The 17,014-nt window shown below is 40.6% G+C and overlaps 1 protein-coding gene across 4 annotated transcripts in view; it reads left to right on the forward strand.

The window, feature by feature from the left end:
* The first annotated feature begins 1,006 nt into the window (after window positions 1–1,006).
* Window positions 1,007–17,014, forward strand: part of SMPX (small muscle protein X-linked) — a 66,694-nt gene continuing 50,686 nt past the window's right edge. Inside the window, exons 1-3 of one of the 4 annotated variants that reach the window (XM_032781207.2) lie at window positions 1,007–1,131; window positions 4,301–4,360; window positions 9,674–9,760. In XM_032781207.2, the coding sequence (XP_032637098.1) occupies window positions 4,322–4,360; window positions 9,674–9,760 (126 nt within the window). In that variant the 5' untranslated portion in view covers window positions 1,007–1,131; window positions 4,301–4,321. Of the gene's footprint in view, window positions 1,132–2,052; window positions 2,168–4,300; window positions 4,361–9,673; window positions 9,761–17,014 lie in introns of those variants that run through there. The other 3 variants (XM_075060025.1, XM_075060027.1, XM_075060034.1) reach the window with 3 other exon arrangements.

Consider the following 17,014-nt stretch of genomic DNA (forward strand, 5'->3'; position numbering starts at 1 on the left):
TTTTATTATTGGTGTCCTTGGTCAGACATGGTGGGAGCAGCTGCAGCAGGAGTAATGGGAGAGGAAGAATGTCAGTTCCCATGACATCACAATGAGCTGGAGGTTGCAGTCATGTGAGTGTGAACAAGGGGATGATGTCACACAAATGTGATCCATTTCTTGTGATTCTGTGTGACCTGGACTGATGAGAAAATCTGCAGTTTGGTGCAAAGCACAACTGCGGGGGTACAGACAGCTCTGGTTTAGAGCTCTCACTAAAGAGGATCAAGAGATGTCTAATGTGCATGACCGGAAGAGGTATTAGGGATGATTGCTCATGTCTGTACTCTGCCATGATATAGTACAATGAGGTGGACTTATTGTTGCATTAGCTACAATGACTGCTCCCATTTGTACTTCCTAAGCATTTCTTAACCCAGATCCCTAACATTTAACAAATATTTCTTAGAGCCAACATTTTCAGAAGAATTCATTCATTTTGTGTGCCTCAGCTTTTGGGGGGCTTAGCTGGTGCCTGACTTTCAGAGTTCCCCTGGACCTGCAGCTTCCAATGATTTCAGACTCAACGTGTGTCAAATTGGATCCCCAAAAATTGAGACAAAATTAGTGAGCTTCTTTTAAAAACATGGCTGAAAATATGTGTGTTTGTGATCAGTCCTTGGCTTGGTGCAGTAGTAAAGAGAGAACATTGGGCAAGTGGTGCCTGAAACAGAACAGGAAAAGTTTAAGGATCTGCACTGCCTTCTACCATTATGTGCTTTGCTCCTGTGAACACCCGAAAACTACAGTGAGTGTGACAGCAAAAAATGACCCAAAGGTGTGTTTCATTAACAGCAATTGCTTGACACTTGAACCCTGTTTTTAAGAGTTCCAGTGTCTCAGAGGGAATGAAGTTACAGAGCGCATCAAACTATATTTAGGAAGAACAACTGCAAGCTATGGCAGGAATTTGCTTTTACACTTAGCTTCTAAATTGAGATCCACTCCAGCCCTGAACAGCTCTCAGTACCATACAGGCACAAAGCACTCTAGCTATTTCAGACACATTTAAAGGATCACAGTCAAGATCTCAGCTGACTGAAGAAGGTGTCTCTTTCAGCATTGAAAAGAAGAGTATATACTCACTTGACGGTTTGGAACTTTTCTCATATAAATAAATAAGTGAACTAAGCTGAAGGTGTCATTTGCAAACTTGAAAGATTCTGTGATGTGTCTGAAGTAGTTATAGTTCTCTGTTTATTTTAACATCTTGTGCTGCATATTAATGTGTTTAGTGCAGATTGTTATTGCTACTGCTTTATAATCTATGGGGATCTTAAAAGATTTAAAACAGAAAGCTGCTTTAATACTTAGTGACATCACAAGCAAAACTATGCAGCAGCATGGATACTTTACCAGAAATATGCTTAATTTTTAAAAAAAATGTGTTACAGTTGGTAAAAAAAATTGTTGGGGAGGGAGTGGGTATGGGAGAGAGTTAAGTTTTCTTCACTGTAATCATAGCAGCATACAGTAGTGGAGGCAGAGACAATTGTGTTATTGAAAACTTTATGTTATTATTGTATTTGCTTGCAGAATGTAGTAAGTTTCTGCCTGGCAAAGGGGAAGAAGCCAAGTGTGGGTTTCTCCTTCTCTTCAGTACCAGTTAGGTTTCACAGTGATGTGTAGTTCCTGTCAAAGTCTTTTATAAGAAAACACACTGCAGCTTTCTGGCCAAAACACCCATGGTGTTTGATTTCATGAGTGCAGCAGGAGATAAGAGGACCGCATGCAGTGTTTGGGTTTTTTGGTTTTTGTTGGTTTTTTTTGTTTTCCCCTGCTGCTTATGTACAGTAGGATTAAGAAAGATGGAAATTATGATAGTGCCTTGTGTATCTCAGCTGTATTTAAAGCAAATTGACTAAGAAATCAGTCAGTCCAGACAGCTGCACATCTTTCTGCACCTCTCTCGGGAATTATTTTTAGCTGAAGGAGATAACTTTGTTTTTTAAACTCGTTCCAGAATACTGACTGATTCCTTACTATCAAATATTCCTGTTCATGAGTGATTTCACTACAAAGTAAAAGAGTTTGCACTGGAAGTCAGGCATTAAACAACTTCAGACTGAAATAAGAGTGTCATTGCTTTCAAAGGTTGTCTTTGCATTCAGGCCATAAAAGGTAAAAGGTAAGGTGTGGGGAAGCCAAAGAGGCTTGAGAACAAGGCTTTGTGTGTGTCAGACAATTTGCCTGGCAAAGGGGTTTGAAATTCTTAGCTGATACTGAATGTGAACTGTAACTTGTTCGAGTTTGCAAATCTGCTCAAAATGCCATAAAGAATAGAATGTGAGTAACAGCATTTTGTTGACTATCTCTCAGATATACATGGCAAAATAAAAGCATTTATAAAAATATATATTTATTAAACCATGTCCATCTTTGTGCAGTGAGAGATAAAGATATTGCAGTAATGTAAGCTTTATTTCTATACATCTGATGGCCAATAGTTGTGCTAGAGGTGAATTGGGGGGAGGGTAGGAGGGGAGGGAATGCAGCCAGAGAAGGTTGTCTATTTTTACTCATCAGTGTGCTGTTGTCCTGATTTCTCTGGTAGTAATGAGGGCAGCATGAACTGGAAGGAAAAAAATCACCTCCTCCAAAAGCAATCCTACACAATTTTATCACACATCTCTCTTTAGGAACCAGTATCTGATTGCAATCAGTTTCAACACTTCTTAGGGACTCACAACATATTACAAAAACTAAGATGGCTTGGTTTAAAGAAAGACATTCTAAGGAAAGATTTAATCTAATTCCTCACCCACCCATGTTTAAGTATGGCCAAAGACTGGTGGAAGTATATCAGCTGTTTCATGTGAGGTGGCGGGGGAGGGGGGGTTGCCATATGCTAGAAGCCTTAACTGTAATTTCATTGCTGCTGTGGTTTTAAAGCACTCCCAAAGTATTTTTAAATTTGCATGTGTATTAATTTCCTTTGCCTTTGTTTTCATTTTTAATTGTGATTAGAAATGGGAAAAAGATCATAGCATAAATGAATTAAGTTTTCCCCTATTATAAGATATAATAGATCATATCTTTCTAACAGTTTGTGGGTTTTTATAATGCACTCACTTGAAATGCATTCACTGAATACAGCATAGGTCCACTTTCCATCAGTCATCTGAGAAAATGATTACTTTCCATGCACAATAGCAACATAAAAAAAAAAATGAATGCAAGGAGTAAAATCCTGGGAGTTTTGCCATTGACTTCAGTGACCGGATTTCACTACCAAAGTCAGTCTAACAGACAACAAAATGCACATTGCAGTTATTTAAACTATGTCTGGTTTTAGGTTATCACAGTGAAAAAAGCACCTGGAACTGTACAATTTATGATTTGCATGATGGGTTTTTTGGTCCCGAAATCCTTACACAGGCCTACTCAAACTGAAAACATAGCCCACAGAAAAGACAGTAAAAAAACAAGGGCAAAATTCAACCCGATGAGGTTGCTTGAGTGAAATTGATGGTAGAATCTGATTCTTGCTTTCTCCTCAGTCTTTACTGACTCCTCGACTTCAGAGTCAATAGAACTGAGTAAGTGGCCTGGTGTGAATTCATATATTAAGTCAGTATCAGTATTTCCATGTTTATCTGAAACGGTCTCTGTTCTTAATTCCTTCTTAAGCTATTGCTCAAAAACATACTAAACCTACTTAACATAAATCTTTGAAGGGAAGGTTCTCTGTGACCTGAAGATTTCCAATGACTTTATAATTTAACTATGTCAATTCCCCCTCCCCACCAGCCCTGAGTCTATACACAAATAGAGTTGAGAGATTTTTTAAGCTTTGGGAGTCAGGTGATGGATACATTTTTATTTGTTAAAAAAGTATTCTCCAGGATTACATTTTTATTTGCAAAGGCCAGATTCAGGCTCCGGGCTTTTGTAACCTCTATTTCTATTATGAGGCAACAGTAACAGTGCACTGTTTGCCCCAAACTTCTTCCTCCTGTTATTTGCTTGTTCTAGGAAGTCCTTAGTGTCTTCAGAATTTCTGATTCCCCTCACTATTATTTTTGTATGTGAAAGCAGTATCACCATTTCTGGCTATGAAAGATTAACCAGGAAAGCTCAGGTGTTCTCATTCCCTCAGGTATTGGAGGGAGTACCTCAACAACTCTGAAACTGAGTCTGAAAGAGTAGACGGGCTGATGAAATGGATGCCTTTCAAGAAGCAGTATGGGTTAAGTTCTAGTTTATCAAGCTCTGCTATCTGAATGTCAGAGCCTGTAACAGTTTCTCATTTTGCTTGCAGGGATAAGGCGCTCTCTTAAGAATGTCAAAACGGCCAGTTTCAAATGTCAGATCCATTCAGGTAAGAGACAGTACTTATATTTCTAATATCAGAAAATAATGAATTTCTACATCATTTGCTTCACAATCTGCATTTTGTTTGTAATGAACAACACACGTGTTAGCTAGTGATTATTTTAAAAAGAGTAAAAGTTTAGTCTTGGTAGACATGAAAGCACATAAAAATGTTGACCTGAGGAATTGCTGGTGATCTGAACAGAAAAAAAAATTCACAGATTTGATTTAAAAACAATAGCCCTTCCCAGGATAAATACTGTTTGTTGATGGGTCTGCTAAACACAATAGGATAATCCATGGAATTTCCATATATACAGCCAATCACTATTATAAGCAAATCCCATGTCTGAAAATCCTAGTGGTTTCTTTAGAATTAATACCATTGTAGTAGTTGTATGGGATAGATAGATGGCACAGCTTTTAATGTTTGCATGTTTTCATCTCTTCATTTTTTTGAACAACAAAATATATAGTTCCAGTATTCAATTTAACTACATTGTTATTCAGCAAGACATTTTATGGGAAAACCAAAATATAGTAGAGTAATCAACCGGAAGACTGTGCCAGGTAGGAGTGTATGCTCATTCTGGTTAATTGTATTTTTTAGAGTCTTTTTACAAACATTAACTTCAGAACAGTCACAACACCTCTGGGAAGTAGCTGAACAAAGTATGGTGAAACTAACCCCTTAATTCTTCTCCCACTGAAGTCAATTGCAGTCTTAAAACAATAAGAGCTATACTTTTTATTTGGTTGTTTTTCTTTTTTTTTTAATGAAACCAAACATGATCCTAGAATCTTCTGTCAATTCACTGTCAATTCACAGAGGCTGGTTACTATATGCTTTCTAGGCCCCAAAGACTGGCTCTTCCAGCAAGTGCAGGATATCATTCCCAGACTGAGCTCATGTTAGATTTTAAACTAATAAAAACTTTTAATAGATATTATGAAGATTAATTAGCTAATGGTTGTGCAGCATTTTGAAGCTGCAAGGCTTATGTGTGTTAATTCTGAGTATTATTAAGTATGATTTAACTGAACAGAACTGACTTTTTTATATGGTTTGAGAGAAGTCTTGGCTTTGAAATCAACGGACTTTTGCCATTGACTTCAGTCAAGGGGTCAGGATTTCACCCTTTATATATTAGATTTCAAAAGCATTTGCATTATTAACTCACAGTTTAGGGGATTTATAACTTGGATCTAAGTTTTAATCAACTACTAATCTTAATATGTAATACGTAAACAAGTTTTCTTGTTTTAAACACATTTTGAATTAAATTGGTTTTCTTCTTTCTTTACTGAAAGAGTAGGGGGGTGGATACTTTTGGGTACTTTTAAGATTTTTTCTCCAACTTCAAAATTGAAACTCTAAAAATCTAAATAACTGTTAGTATTTAAAAAAAAAAAAAAAAAAAAAAAGCTTGGGCCCCCAAAACACTAAGTTTAATACTTTAAGAAAGTCAAAATTATGAAATAGTCTTGCATTACAAATGTTAGAAAAGCAATCACTGCACAAATGCTTTTTACAACAGTTCTAGGGAATGCTGTTGGAAGGTGCTGCAGTAAGAAACTCTACGGTGCAACTGATGCCTATTACTCTTGCAGCTATCATAGATCCATACTACAAGGTGTCAGTGACTTTTATATACTATACCTTGTAGTGATTCATGGATTATGAGCTTTTGCTACTACATACCGATACAGTAGGTCCTACATCTAGGGAAATGACTACGTATATTGTGCTACAGATATGGAAATTTAAGGATCCATATCCATACACTGACATGAAAGAATGTAATTGAAGAAGCTGTCAATAATCTCTGTGTGAAATGCTTCTATAGTATTAGCTGATAATACATTCTGTCAACATTTACTACTTTGGATTTTCCTCTTAGTTAAGTGCTTTTCTGGTTTAAGGTTTTAGTGGAGGTCCTCTGTTCTGTTCAGAGCTCTGAAAACTTTCATATTTTCTCAATTTATTGTAACACAATTACCTCCAAGTGGTCCTACAGTTTGTTCATCTGTTCTTCTGGATGAATAGAGGTGACAATGACTCCATTCAGGTCTCACCAATAACATTCCTAAACTGGCCTTCTGGGTTGTTGCAGGGCAGTAGAAGGCACTCAAACTCTCCGGTCTGTATATTTTGTCTCTGCAACACTCCCAGCCAGAGAATCAAGTGACTGTAAAAAGAAGTCCAGTTCTAGTAGTCCAGATCACTGTATAATAGGCCATCAAGCTGACACATCATACATGTTATCTGTCCATTTATAGTCAGAGAGTAATATTAGCTATTAGAGAGACAAGATGGGTGAGGTAATGTCTTTTACTGGACCAACTTCTGTTGATGAGAGAGACAAGCTTTTGAGCGACACAGAGCTCTTCTTCAGGGCTGTAAACATATTGATCTATCATTCATTCTCTTTAAACTAGCCTGCAACTTTCTGTCTGAACTCTCGTATAGATAACAGATCAGACCCTGAACTCAGTTGCACTGACATAACTCTAGAGTACCTCCACTGATTCCAACAGGGAGAAGCACTGGCCATTGAAAGGTCATGGTTAAGGTGGCCAGGGGTTGTGCTGATTTGGCTTCCTCCACTAGTGAAAATCCTTTGGAACGGCTGATGAAATATTAAGATCCTTGACTGGAAAAACCAGAGGACGGAGCGATAGAATCTCTGCCCACCCTCCCAGGTGGATGAATCCCTCCCAAGTCTAAGGCAAAGAGGTAAAATTTGCCATTCCCTTTACCAGCACAATGAATTTGACCCATGAATGACAATTCAAACACTATTAAGCATAACTTACCAACTGGCGGCCTAACTGCTTAAGGTAATTATAGCAACATACTTTCCAAAGCACAGGAGAGGAACAGTGTTGGAAAGCAAGCATGGAATTTTAGACCTCTTCTGCCACAGGCTTCCTGTGTGGCCTCGGGCAAGTCACTTAGACTCTCTTTGCCTCAGATCCCCATTTTATGGATGGAGAACTGAGGCAAAGAGCACTTGCCTTCCTCACAGGGTACTGTGAAGTTAAATACATTAAAGACTGTAAGATGCTGAGATGGTCCTGGGGGCTATATGGGTATGTCTACAATGTAGTTAGACACCCATAACTGATTTGTGCCAGCTGACTCGGGCTCCCGGAGCTCAGGCTAAGCTGCTGTTTAATTGCAGTGTAGCATTTGGGCTGGGGTTGCAGCCTGAGCTCTGGGACCCTCCCACCTTGCAGAGTCATAGAGCCCTGGCTCCAGTCCGAGCCCGAATGTCTACAAAGCAAGTAAACAGACCCTTAGTCTGAGCCCTGTGAGCTTAAGTCAGCTGGCATGGACCAGCCACAGGATTTTAATTGCAGTGTAGTCATACTCTATCAGTACCTCAGATAGACATAGAACTTGCTTTCACTGCAGCCAGGGTAGGGGTTTTTGGCCACTGATTTTATTTACAGTAGAATTGAACCTACTAGTGAACTTCCCTGACACTCCAACCTATTTGAACCCAGAAAGGTGCTTGGGGTAACGGATCTAATTACTTCATGCGCTAATTAAACTGGAACCACACTACAGTATGCATTTTACTACAAATACTATTGTGCTTCCATCGCTCTAAAACTTTTATGAAGTCTGTAGATCTGCTTCTGACACAAGTTGACAAATCCATCAGCTATCAAGCAGATATCCTTCCTACCAGCTGTAGCCCAATCCAGGATTCTTGGGATGTCTAGCAGCTTTTCTTCTCCTTCTTCTTCCTTTATGCTGCTTTTCCTTGTGAGGGTCACAGTGGCAGCATGGAGAATAGGGAGGATCAGACCTCCTTTTCCTCCGCAACAGATTCCAGCTCCTCCTGGGGGATTCCCCAGCATTCCCAGGCCCACCGGGAGATATAATCCCTCCAGTGTGTCCTAGGTCAGCCATGGGGCTCCGCCCAGTGGGGCGTGCTCAGTAGAATTCCAACAAAAGGCTCCCAGGGGGCATCCTTATCAGGTGCCAAAACCACCTCAATTGGCTCCTCTTGACCTGGAGAAGCAGTGGCTCTACTCCAAGGTGCTTCCAAATAGCCAAGCTCCTCACCTTCTCTCAGAGACTAAGCCCAGCCACCCTGCGGGGAAACCTCATTTCCACCGCTTGTATCTGCGATCTCGTCCTTTTGGTCATCACCCAAAGATCATGACCATAGGTGTGGATAGGGATGTAGAGTGACCTGTAAATCGAGAGCTTAGTCTGAGAACTCAGCTTCCACTTCACCAACATGAATGGGTACAGCGCCCGCCTCACTGCCACCACCGCACCAATCCTCTGGCCAGTCTCCTGCTCCTGCTTGCCATCACTCATGAACAAGACCCCTTGATACTTGAACTCATCCACTAAGGGCATGTGCTCCCCCCTCACCTGGAGAGAGCAGTCTACTTTCTTCCGGAGAGGACCATGACAGCTGATTTGGAGGTGCTGATTCTGATCCCAGCTGCTTCATGCTCCGCAGAGAAATGTTTGAGTACACATCAGAAATCGCAGTCTGAAGAAGTAAGAAGGACAACACCATCTGCAAACAGCAAAAATGTCACCTCTGAGTCCCCATACTAGGTGCACTCCACAGCTTGACTGAGCCTTGATATCCTGTCCATGAAAATCCAGGGGCTTTTTGACCAAGTTAATTAGAAAACTGAAAAAACAGTCACCTTTAAGCACTGTATGAATCTACTCCATCTCCTGGTAATAGCATTCCGTTGGTGTATATCCAGCCTCGATCAAATTTGTGGGTAACACCAAAATTGGAAGGGTAGCAAATGTACAGGTGAACAAAACCAAACTGCAGAGTAACCCAGAGAACTTAAAGCGGTTGGGCTGCAGGCAATACAGGGAGCTAACTACTGATAAATATATTAATACCGTGTGCACGGGGGAGGAAATAAGTAGCACAACTTGAACAGGATGGTGGGTGTGGGAAACGTCCAAGCTGCCATACTGTGATTATTTCCATTTTGTCTCTTTAGTACCATCTTAATATTACGTTTTTATGTAACTAATCACTGTAGTTGCCACAGGCAAGGAGCGGGATCAGAAGCTGGAAGCTGGGTGGAGAGGGCCAGCAAGAGGATCTTTATCTTTATAAGCGGCCCATAGTATGAAAGGGTATGAGAGCCATCACTCCAGCACCAACTATGTAAAAACACTGCAGTGGCTACAAATATAAAACACACAGAGAAATTCACTAAGGTGATCCATTTTTTTTGCAATTACATCTTTGTCTGTAACTTCATTGCATTTAGACTTTTTTTTTGGTGTGGTGAATCCATCATGGTTTCCTTCTGACAGGCTAATATCAACATCCCAATGGGAGCATTTCGACCGGGAGCAGGGCATCCTCCCAAAAGAAAAGAATTTACACCTGAAGTGGAGGAGGTAAGAAAAAGAATATTTAAACTTAATGCAGGAGAATCTCTGCACTTTATGTGCTATGCTAGCCACTTTATCTAGGCACAAAATGCCAATCCTAGTTATCACAGGCATCCGTACGCCAATCCAAATTGGAAATCAGCAACTGACTATTGAATACAGTTGATATACTTGGTGTTATTTTTGAAGTCAAAACATACATGGTAATATAAAAAAGTACCGGAGTATGGGGTCTCGCTTTGTTAAGAGAATGGGTTCACCAGTGACAGGTGAGGGGAAGGCAGTGATGGGAAAGCAAGCCAGTACTTTGGGGAGTGTACATTGCACTGTGTATAGCTCTAGCATCATTTACTCCTGACTGGGGCAATGGGGAGACCCAAAGGGGGATTGTGACATCCCAGGCTACTCCAGGGACACCGATGATCTATCCCTAAAAGGGAATATTTAGGACATTTTTGGACAAATTATCAGCCTTTTCCCCCAGCTACTATAGACACTTCAGACTTGTAATTTTTTTACTTAAGGTTAATTCTTTCCTCCCCTCTTATCAGGTTCATTGTTAATCAAAACAGAAGAGGTTATTTTTGCTAAATTCTCTTATATACTTTGCAGTAATGATGCTCTGTTTATAAAGTCATTTTGGGGGGGGAAACTGATCTAACTTATTTTTGAATTAGGCATTTTGGAAAGAAAACGTATAAAGTGACCTTGCAAGCACAGATGTTTTTCTCTTCCAAAAAAAAAATTAAAATATATTTTCTATTTAGTAATTAAATTTTGAAGGACTGCAAAAGATGTTAAAAAGAAACTAATAAAGCATGCATGAGGGTTGGTAGTATTTGAGAAATAAGATAAATGGCTAACACGGTTTGATTTAGTTGGATGATTGAATTATAGCTTTGCTCTTCAGTTATGTGTATATTATATATGAAACAGGAACTATAGAATTAAAGTTTTTGTTCTGATCCTGTAGCCTTTACTTCCCCTAACCAATGGGATTATTCACATGAGTAAAGGCTGCTGAATTAGCCCTTGTAGTAGCAATGGAACATAAATGTTCCCAGTGGATTTGTTTTTCCTGTTTATTTAGCTTTTGCAGTACAATCCATGGTTCTATCTTTAAGGCCATTAGAGACAAATCTATTTTTTTCTTAACAGTTCTGAACATTATGGGCTACATTTTGAGAACCTGTTAAGGAAGATTTGTGTCACATTCAATGGGTTGAAATCCTTGTAGGTTTTATATGTGAAAAAAATTGAGTGAAAGGGCATGTAGCAAGCAAATTGAGTGGGAGGACATGGGAATTTCAAAAAAGGACACTGTCTCTTCACCTAGATATTTGCTTCCATAGTCTTAGCACCTCCAAGCATCTTATTGACTCTTTAGACTTCCTTTATTAAAGTTAGAGACCAAGTTCTAATCTCAGCTGCAAAGTGCACATTGCACACATAGTGGGGAATAATTTGAGGTAAGTAAAAAGAACGAAGAGTACTTGTGGCACCTTAGAGACTAACAAATTTATTTGAGCATAAGCTTTCATGGGCTAAAACCCACTTCATCATATGCATGCAGTGGAAAATACAGTGGGAAGATATATATACACAAAGGACATGAAAAAATGGGTGTTGCCATATTCATTATAATGAGAGTAATCAGTTAAGGTGGGTTATTATCAGCAGGAGAAAAAAAACTTTTGTAGTGATAATCAGGAGGGCCCATTTCCAACAGTTGATGAGAAGGTGTGAGTAACAGTAGGGGAAAAATTAGCATGGGGAAATAGGTTTTACTTTGTGAAATGACCCTTCCACTCCTAGTCTTTATTCAAGCCTAATTTAATGGTGTCTAGTTTGCAAATTAATTCCAATTCTGCAGTTTCTCATTGGAGTCTGTTTTTTAAGTTTTTTTGTTGGAGCATTGCGACTTTGAGGTCTGTGATCAACTGACCAGGGACTTTGAAGTGTTCTCCCACTGGGTTTTGAATGTTATAATTCTTGACATCTGATTTGTGTCCATTATTCTTTCACGTAGAGACTGTCTGGTATGGTCAATGTACATGGCAGAGGGACATTGCTGGCACATGATGGCATATATCACATTGGTAGAGTGCAGGTGAACGAGCCTCTGATAGTGTGGCTGATGTGATTAGGTCCTATGATAGTGTCCCCTGAATAGATATGCAGACAGAGTGGGCAATGGGCTTTGTTGCAAGGATAGGTTACTGGGTTAGTGTTTTTGTTGCGTGGTTGCTGGTGAGTATTTGCTTCAGGTTCGGGGGCTGTCTGTAAGGGAGCCTGGCCTGTCTCCCAAGATCTGTGAGAATGAGGGATCATCCTTCAGGATAGGTTGTAGATCCTTGATGGCACACATCTGAGGTTAAAAAGTAACCCTAAAAATAATTTATAGACTGGAACATCTCCAAAACATGTCCAAATCTTACACAGTCCCAAAGACCAAAATGATTGCTGCCTTAGTCAGTTACAACACTGCACTACAAAATAGAACTGTGTTGTAACTGATTTGGGCAGCAATCATTTTTAAACAGGTCCCCTACAGATCTGGAATTGTAGTGCATCCTGGCCCTTATTCTTTTCTGCTTATTCAAGTTATCAGGCAATGAAACTGTGCAAGAAAACAATACAGTCTGGTAACCATCTGTGACTGCTGAGACTTTCTGCTGTCTCCCTTCCTCTCCTTCTCCATTAATTTACTTATTCTATTTGCCTTAATCCCAGATTGTGAGGTCACCTGGACACTGTTCAGTGCCTAGTACAATGTGGTCCTGATTCTTGATTGTGGTCCTTACACATTACCACAACAGAAAAAATATATAATGGTAATAATAAATATGAAGACAGCTGACACATATTCTTACTGTAGTACAGTATACTTTGTGTGGTGCTTAAATGAAGTCGGAATTAGAGTTGGATTTATACTGTGATCAATTTTTTGTGATATTCACTCTAGTTTGTTATGTTTGTGCCCCAGGAGCATTCTGTTTCCCAAAGAGTAGTAGATTTACTTGTACTAGCTCTCACATTTGCAGTAAGTATGCACAAGTATTTCTGTGAGAAATGATATATTTTAACCAGAATAGAATATTGGAATAAACCTTTCACCAATACTCTGGCTCTTAGACAATGAAACAAGACAGACAAACATCTGATTGCATCATTAGTAACATGCATGCACATGTAAGTTATTTTGCATTAATTAGACGATACAAAATTAAATACAAATTTTTCAAGCCAATCAAACTTATAGTAGCCTAATTTTCCTCATAAAAAGCCCTTGTGGCCCAGAAAGGCAGAAGTTAAAAGGTTTCTACAATTCTCTGTTGATCTGCTTCTTCTCCCTGAGAAATTGAAGCCATAGTAGATTCACTCTTCCTTCTGGAAAAACTATGAGGAGTCCTTTTGGCACCTTAGAGATTAGCCAATTTATTTGGGCATAAGCTTTTGTGGGGTATAACCCACTTCATCTGATGCATGGAGTGGAAAATACAGTAAGCAGGGATAAATATACAGTACACAAAAAGATGGAAGTTGCCTTACCAAGTGGGAGGGGTCAGTGCTAATGAGGCCAAATCGATTAGGGTGGATGTAGCCCATTCCCAACAGTTGACAAGAAGGGGTGAATATCAACAGATGGAAAATTACTTTTTGTAGTGCTAACAAGGCCAATTCAATCAAAGTGGATGTGGCCTTTTCCCAACAGTCAGGGCCAGTTCCAGGCACCAGCCAAGCAAGCAGGTGCTTGGGGCGGCCAATGGAGAGGGGCGGCACGTCCGGCTGTTCGGCGGCAATTCGGCAGCAGGTCCCTCACTCCCTCTCAGAGCAAAGGACCAGCCGCGGAATTGCTGCCAAAGACTGAAGTGGCAGCAGTAGAGCTGATCGCTATCACAGCCTTTTTTTTTTTTTTCCCCTGCTTATGGCGGAGCAAGCCCTGCCAACAGTTGACAAGAAGGTCTGAGTATCAACAGAGGGGAAATTATTTTTTGTAGTGACCCAGCCACTTCCAGTCTTTATTCGGGCCTAATTTGATGGTGTCAAGTTTGCAAATTAATTCCAGTTCTGCAGTTTCTCATTGAAGTCTGTTTCTGAAGTTTTTTTGTTGAAGAATGGCCACTTTTAACTTTGTTATTGAGTGTCCAGGGAGATTGAAGTGCTCTCCTACTGGTTGTTGAATGTTAAAATTCTTGACATCTGATTTGTGTCCATTTATTCTTTTGCATAGAGAATGTCTGGTTTGGCCAATGTACACGGCAGGGGGCATTGCTGGCACATGATGGCATATATCACATTGGTAGATGTGCAGGTGAATGAGCCCTTGATGGTGTGGCTGATGTCGCTGCAGGGCCGGTGCTACCATTAAGGTGAACTAGGCAGCTGCCTAGGGCACCAAGATTCGGGGGCACCAAAAAGCGGTGCCCCCAATTTTTTTTTATAGTGGTTCCTCCCTGAGCGTGTGGTCGCTGCTCCACTTCTCCTGCTTCCCAGGCTTGCAGCGCCAATCAGCTGTTTGGCACCGCAAGCGTGGGAGGACAATTAGAGCGGGAAAGTGTGCTCGGGGAGGACATGGAGCAGAGGTGAGGTGGGGTGGGGAGGTGCTGCATGGTTCCCGGGGGGGGGGGATCCTCAGGGCAGAGGAGGAGCTGCCGCAGGGGTGGGGGCACCTCAGGGTGGAGGAGGGGGCAGGGAGCTGCCACAGGGCTGTAGGGTGGGGCGCAAGGTGGAAGTTTTGCCTAGGGCGTGAAACTTCCTTGCACCAACCCTGTGTGGCTGGGTCCTATGATGGTATCCCCTGAATAGATACGCGGACAGAGTTGACAACAGGGTTTGTGGAAGGGGTTGGTTCCTGGGTTAGTGTTTTTGTTGTGTGGTGTGTGGTTGCTAGTGAGTATTTGCTTCAGGTTGGGGGGCTGTCTGTAAGCGAGGACTGGCCTGTCTCCCAAGGTCTGTGAGACTGAGGGATTGTCCTTCAGGATAGATTGTAGAACCTTGATGATGCTCTGGAGAGGTTTTAGTTGGGGGCTGTTGGTGATGGCTAGTGACGTTCTGTTACTTTCTTTGTTGGCTCTATCCTATACTAGGTGAGTTCTGGGTACCCTTCTGGCTCTGTCAATCTGTTTCTTCACTTCAAGACTAACACGGCTACCCTTCTGAAACCTCTTCCTCCTGGAGCTATATTTGGTCCATCAATGACTAGAAATAATACTATATAACTTACAGAACCAATCACAACCAACCAGTTTTGAATTTTTAATATCAGGTATCAAATATCAAGAGCAAAGTCAATCCACAGACAAAAAAATCTCACTGAACAAACAAACACAAAAGAATGTCAACTAAATCCACCAAATACATTAGTTTAAGGAAATCATGATCCCTTAGCGGATATTCCTTGACTTAAAAAAGATAGGATAAATTAATCAAGTTATTTGCTGTAAAACTATTCATTCAGCTCCAACCACTATTGATTGATATTGTAATCATATAGAACAGTGTGTCTCAAACTGAGGGCCTCGACCCAAAAGGGGGTCTCAAGCCTATTGCAGGAGGGTCACGGTATTGTCATCCTTACTTCTGCGCTGCCTTCAGAGCTGGGCAGCCAGAGAGGGCAACTGTTAACTGGGCACCCAGTTCTGAAGACAGTGCAGCCACCAGCAACAGTACAGAAGTAAGTGGCAATACCATATCATGCCACCCTTACTTCTGTGCTGCTGCTGGCAGCAGCACTGCCTTCAGACCTGGGTGCCCAGTTAACAGTTGCCCTCTCTGGCTGACCAGGCTCTGAAGGCAGCGCTGCTGCCAGCAGCATCACCACAGACATAATGGTGGTATGGTATGGGAGGGTGTCGTTACTTTTGTGAGCTCACCAGAGCCTGAAATATTTTCAAAGGGGGTTCCAGCAAAACAAGTTTGAGAACTCCTGATATAGAACCTAGGCTGAAAAAATCCTAACCTTCTTGCTGGAAAACTACCTACCTGCACATAATGTCAATCGAGATGAGATGTCCCAGTTGTAGACTGTAGGCACTGCCACAGTATAAATGTTAAACCACTACTATAAATAATAATAAATGGTCCTTTCCAGTCTTAATGTCAAGGAAACAGTAGGAATTAGGGATGGGGGGATGAGAGGGGAAGAATTAGGCTGTCTTCAGTAACAGCATTGCACAGATGGCACCTGGCTTGACATCTCCTTCTCACAGAGAGAAGCTGTCACCATCTGTCTTGTAGTTGTATTAAGACTAGCTTGACTGAAACCTAAATCCAAGAAAGACAGGGTGATGTAACTGGACAGAGGGAAAGATTCTGAAGACGTGGCCAAAACCATGACTTTATCATCTTTTGAAGGCATCTACCCACCAATTGATACAACAAGGTAAATACAGTGTTCTGAATGTTTCACTACTTCTGGACATCTGAATTAAAGTTGGGTGAAAAACAGGTTTTTTTTGTTCTTTGGCAATTTAGAAAAGAAAAAAATGGGTTTGGATCAAACAAAGCATTTCATTTAAAAAAATGAAATGTTTCCTTGTGATTTTGAGCATTTTTAAATAACTTTGAATTTTTAAAAATAAAATTAAAGGAAATTTTGAAAGGAAAAGCTGTTTCAGACTGAAAATCAAAACATTTCATTTAGAAAATTTCAAAACTGACTGTTTTGATTTTTTTTCTGAACTTAATTTTTTCTTTTCAAAATGAAAAATTCAGCAAAATCAGCATGTACTCAGGAAGGTATTTGGTATCACTTTTTGCTGAAAAAAAAGTTGTCTGTAGAAAAGTTCACCCAGCACTACTCCAAATGGTGTTAGAATCCAGAAATGCATCCCTACCAGTCATAGCTGGACCAGCCACATAGATTTATCACCTCCAGCTTCAGTCACGGCAATGTATGACAAATAAGGGTTGTCAATGGAAGACCATGAAGAAGCTGCAGATAATACAGCATGTGGTAGGCCATCTTATAACTAACACAGATGACAAGCACATACCCCATCCTCACCTCCAATGTTCCAACACACTACATTAGCTCCCTGTTTGATTCTAGATCCAGGTCTTGGTCTTAATTTTAAAGATCCTGCACTAGGCTGTGTTGCAAATATCTCAAAATCCATCTCTTCCACAGGGCCTGATCCAAAGCTCACTGAAGTCAATGGAAAAACTCCCATTGACTTTAATAGGCTTTGGATCAGGACCTTAATGCCCATGAGCTACCATCACAGCTCTGCTCGTCAGAGACTCAGGAGTTGCCCA

The sequence above is a fragment of the Chelonoidis abingdonii genome, chromosome 1, assembly GCF_003597395.2.
Source record: "Chelonoidis abingdonii isolate Lonesome George chromosome 1, CheloAbing_2.0, whole genome shotgun sequence".
NCBI classification, from domain to species: domain Eukaryota; kingdom Metazoa; phylum Chordata; order Testudines; family Testudinidae; genus Chelonoidis; species Chelonoidis abingdonii.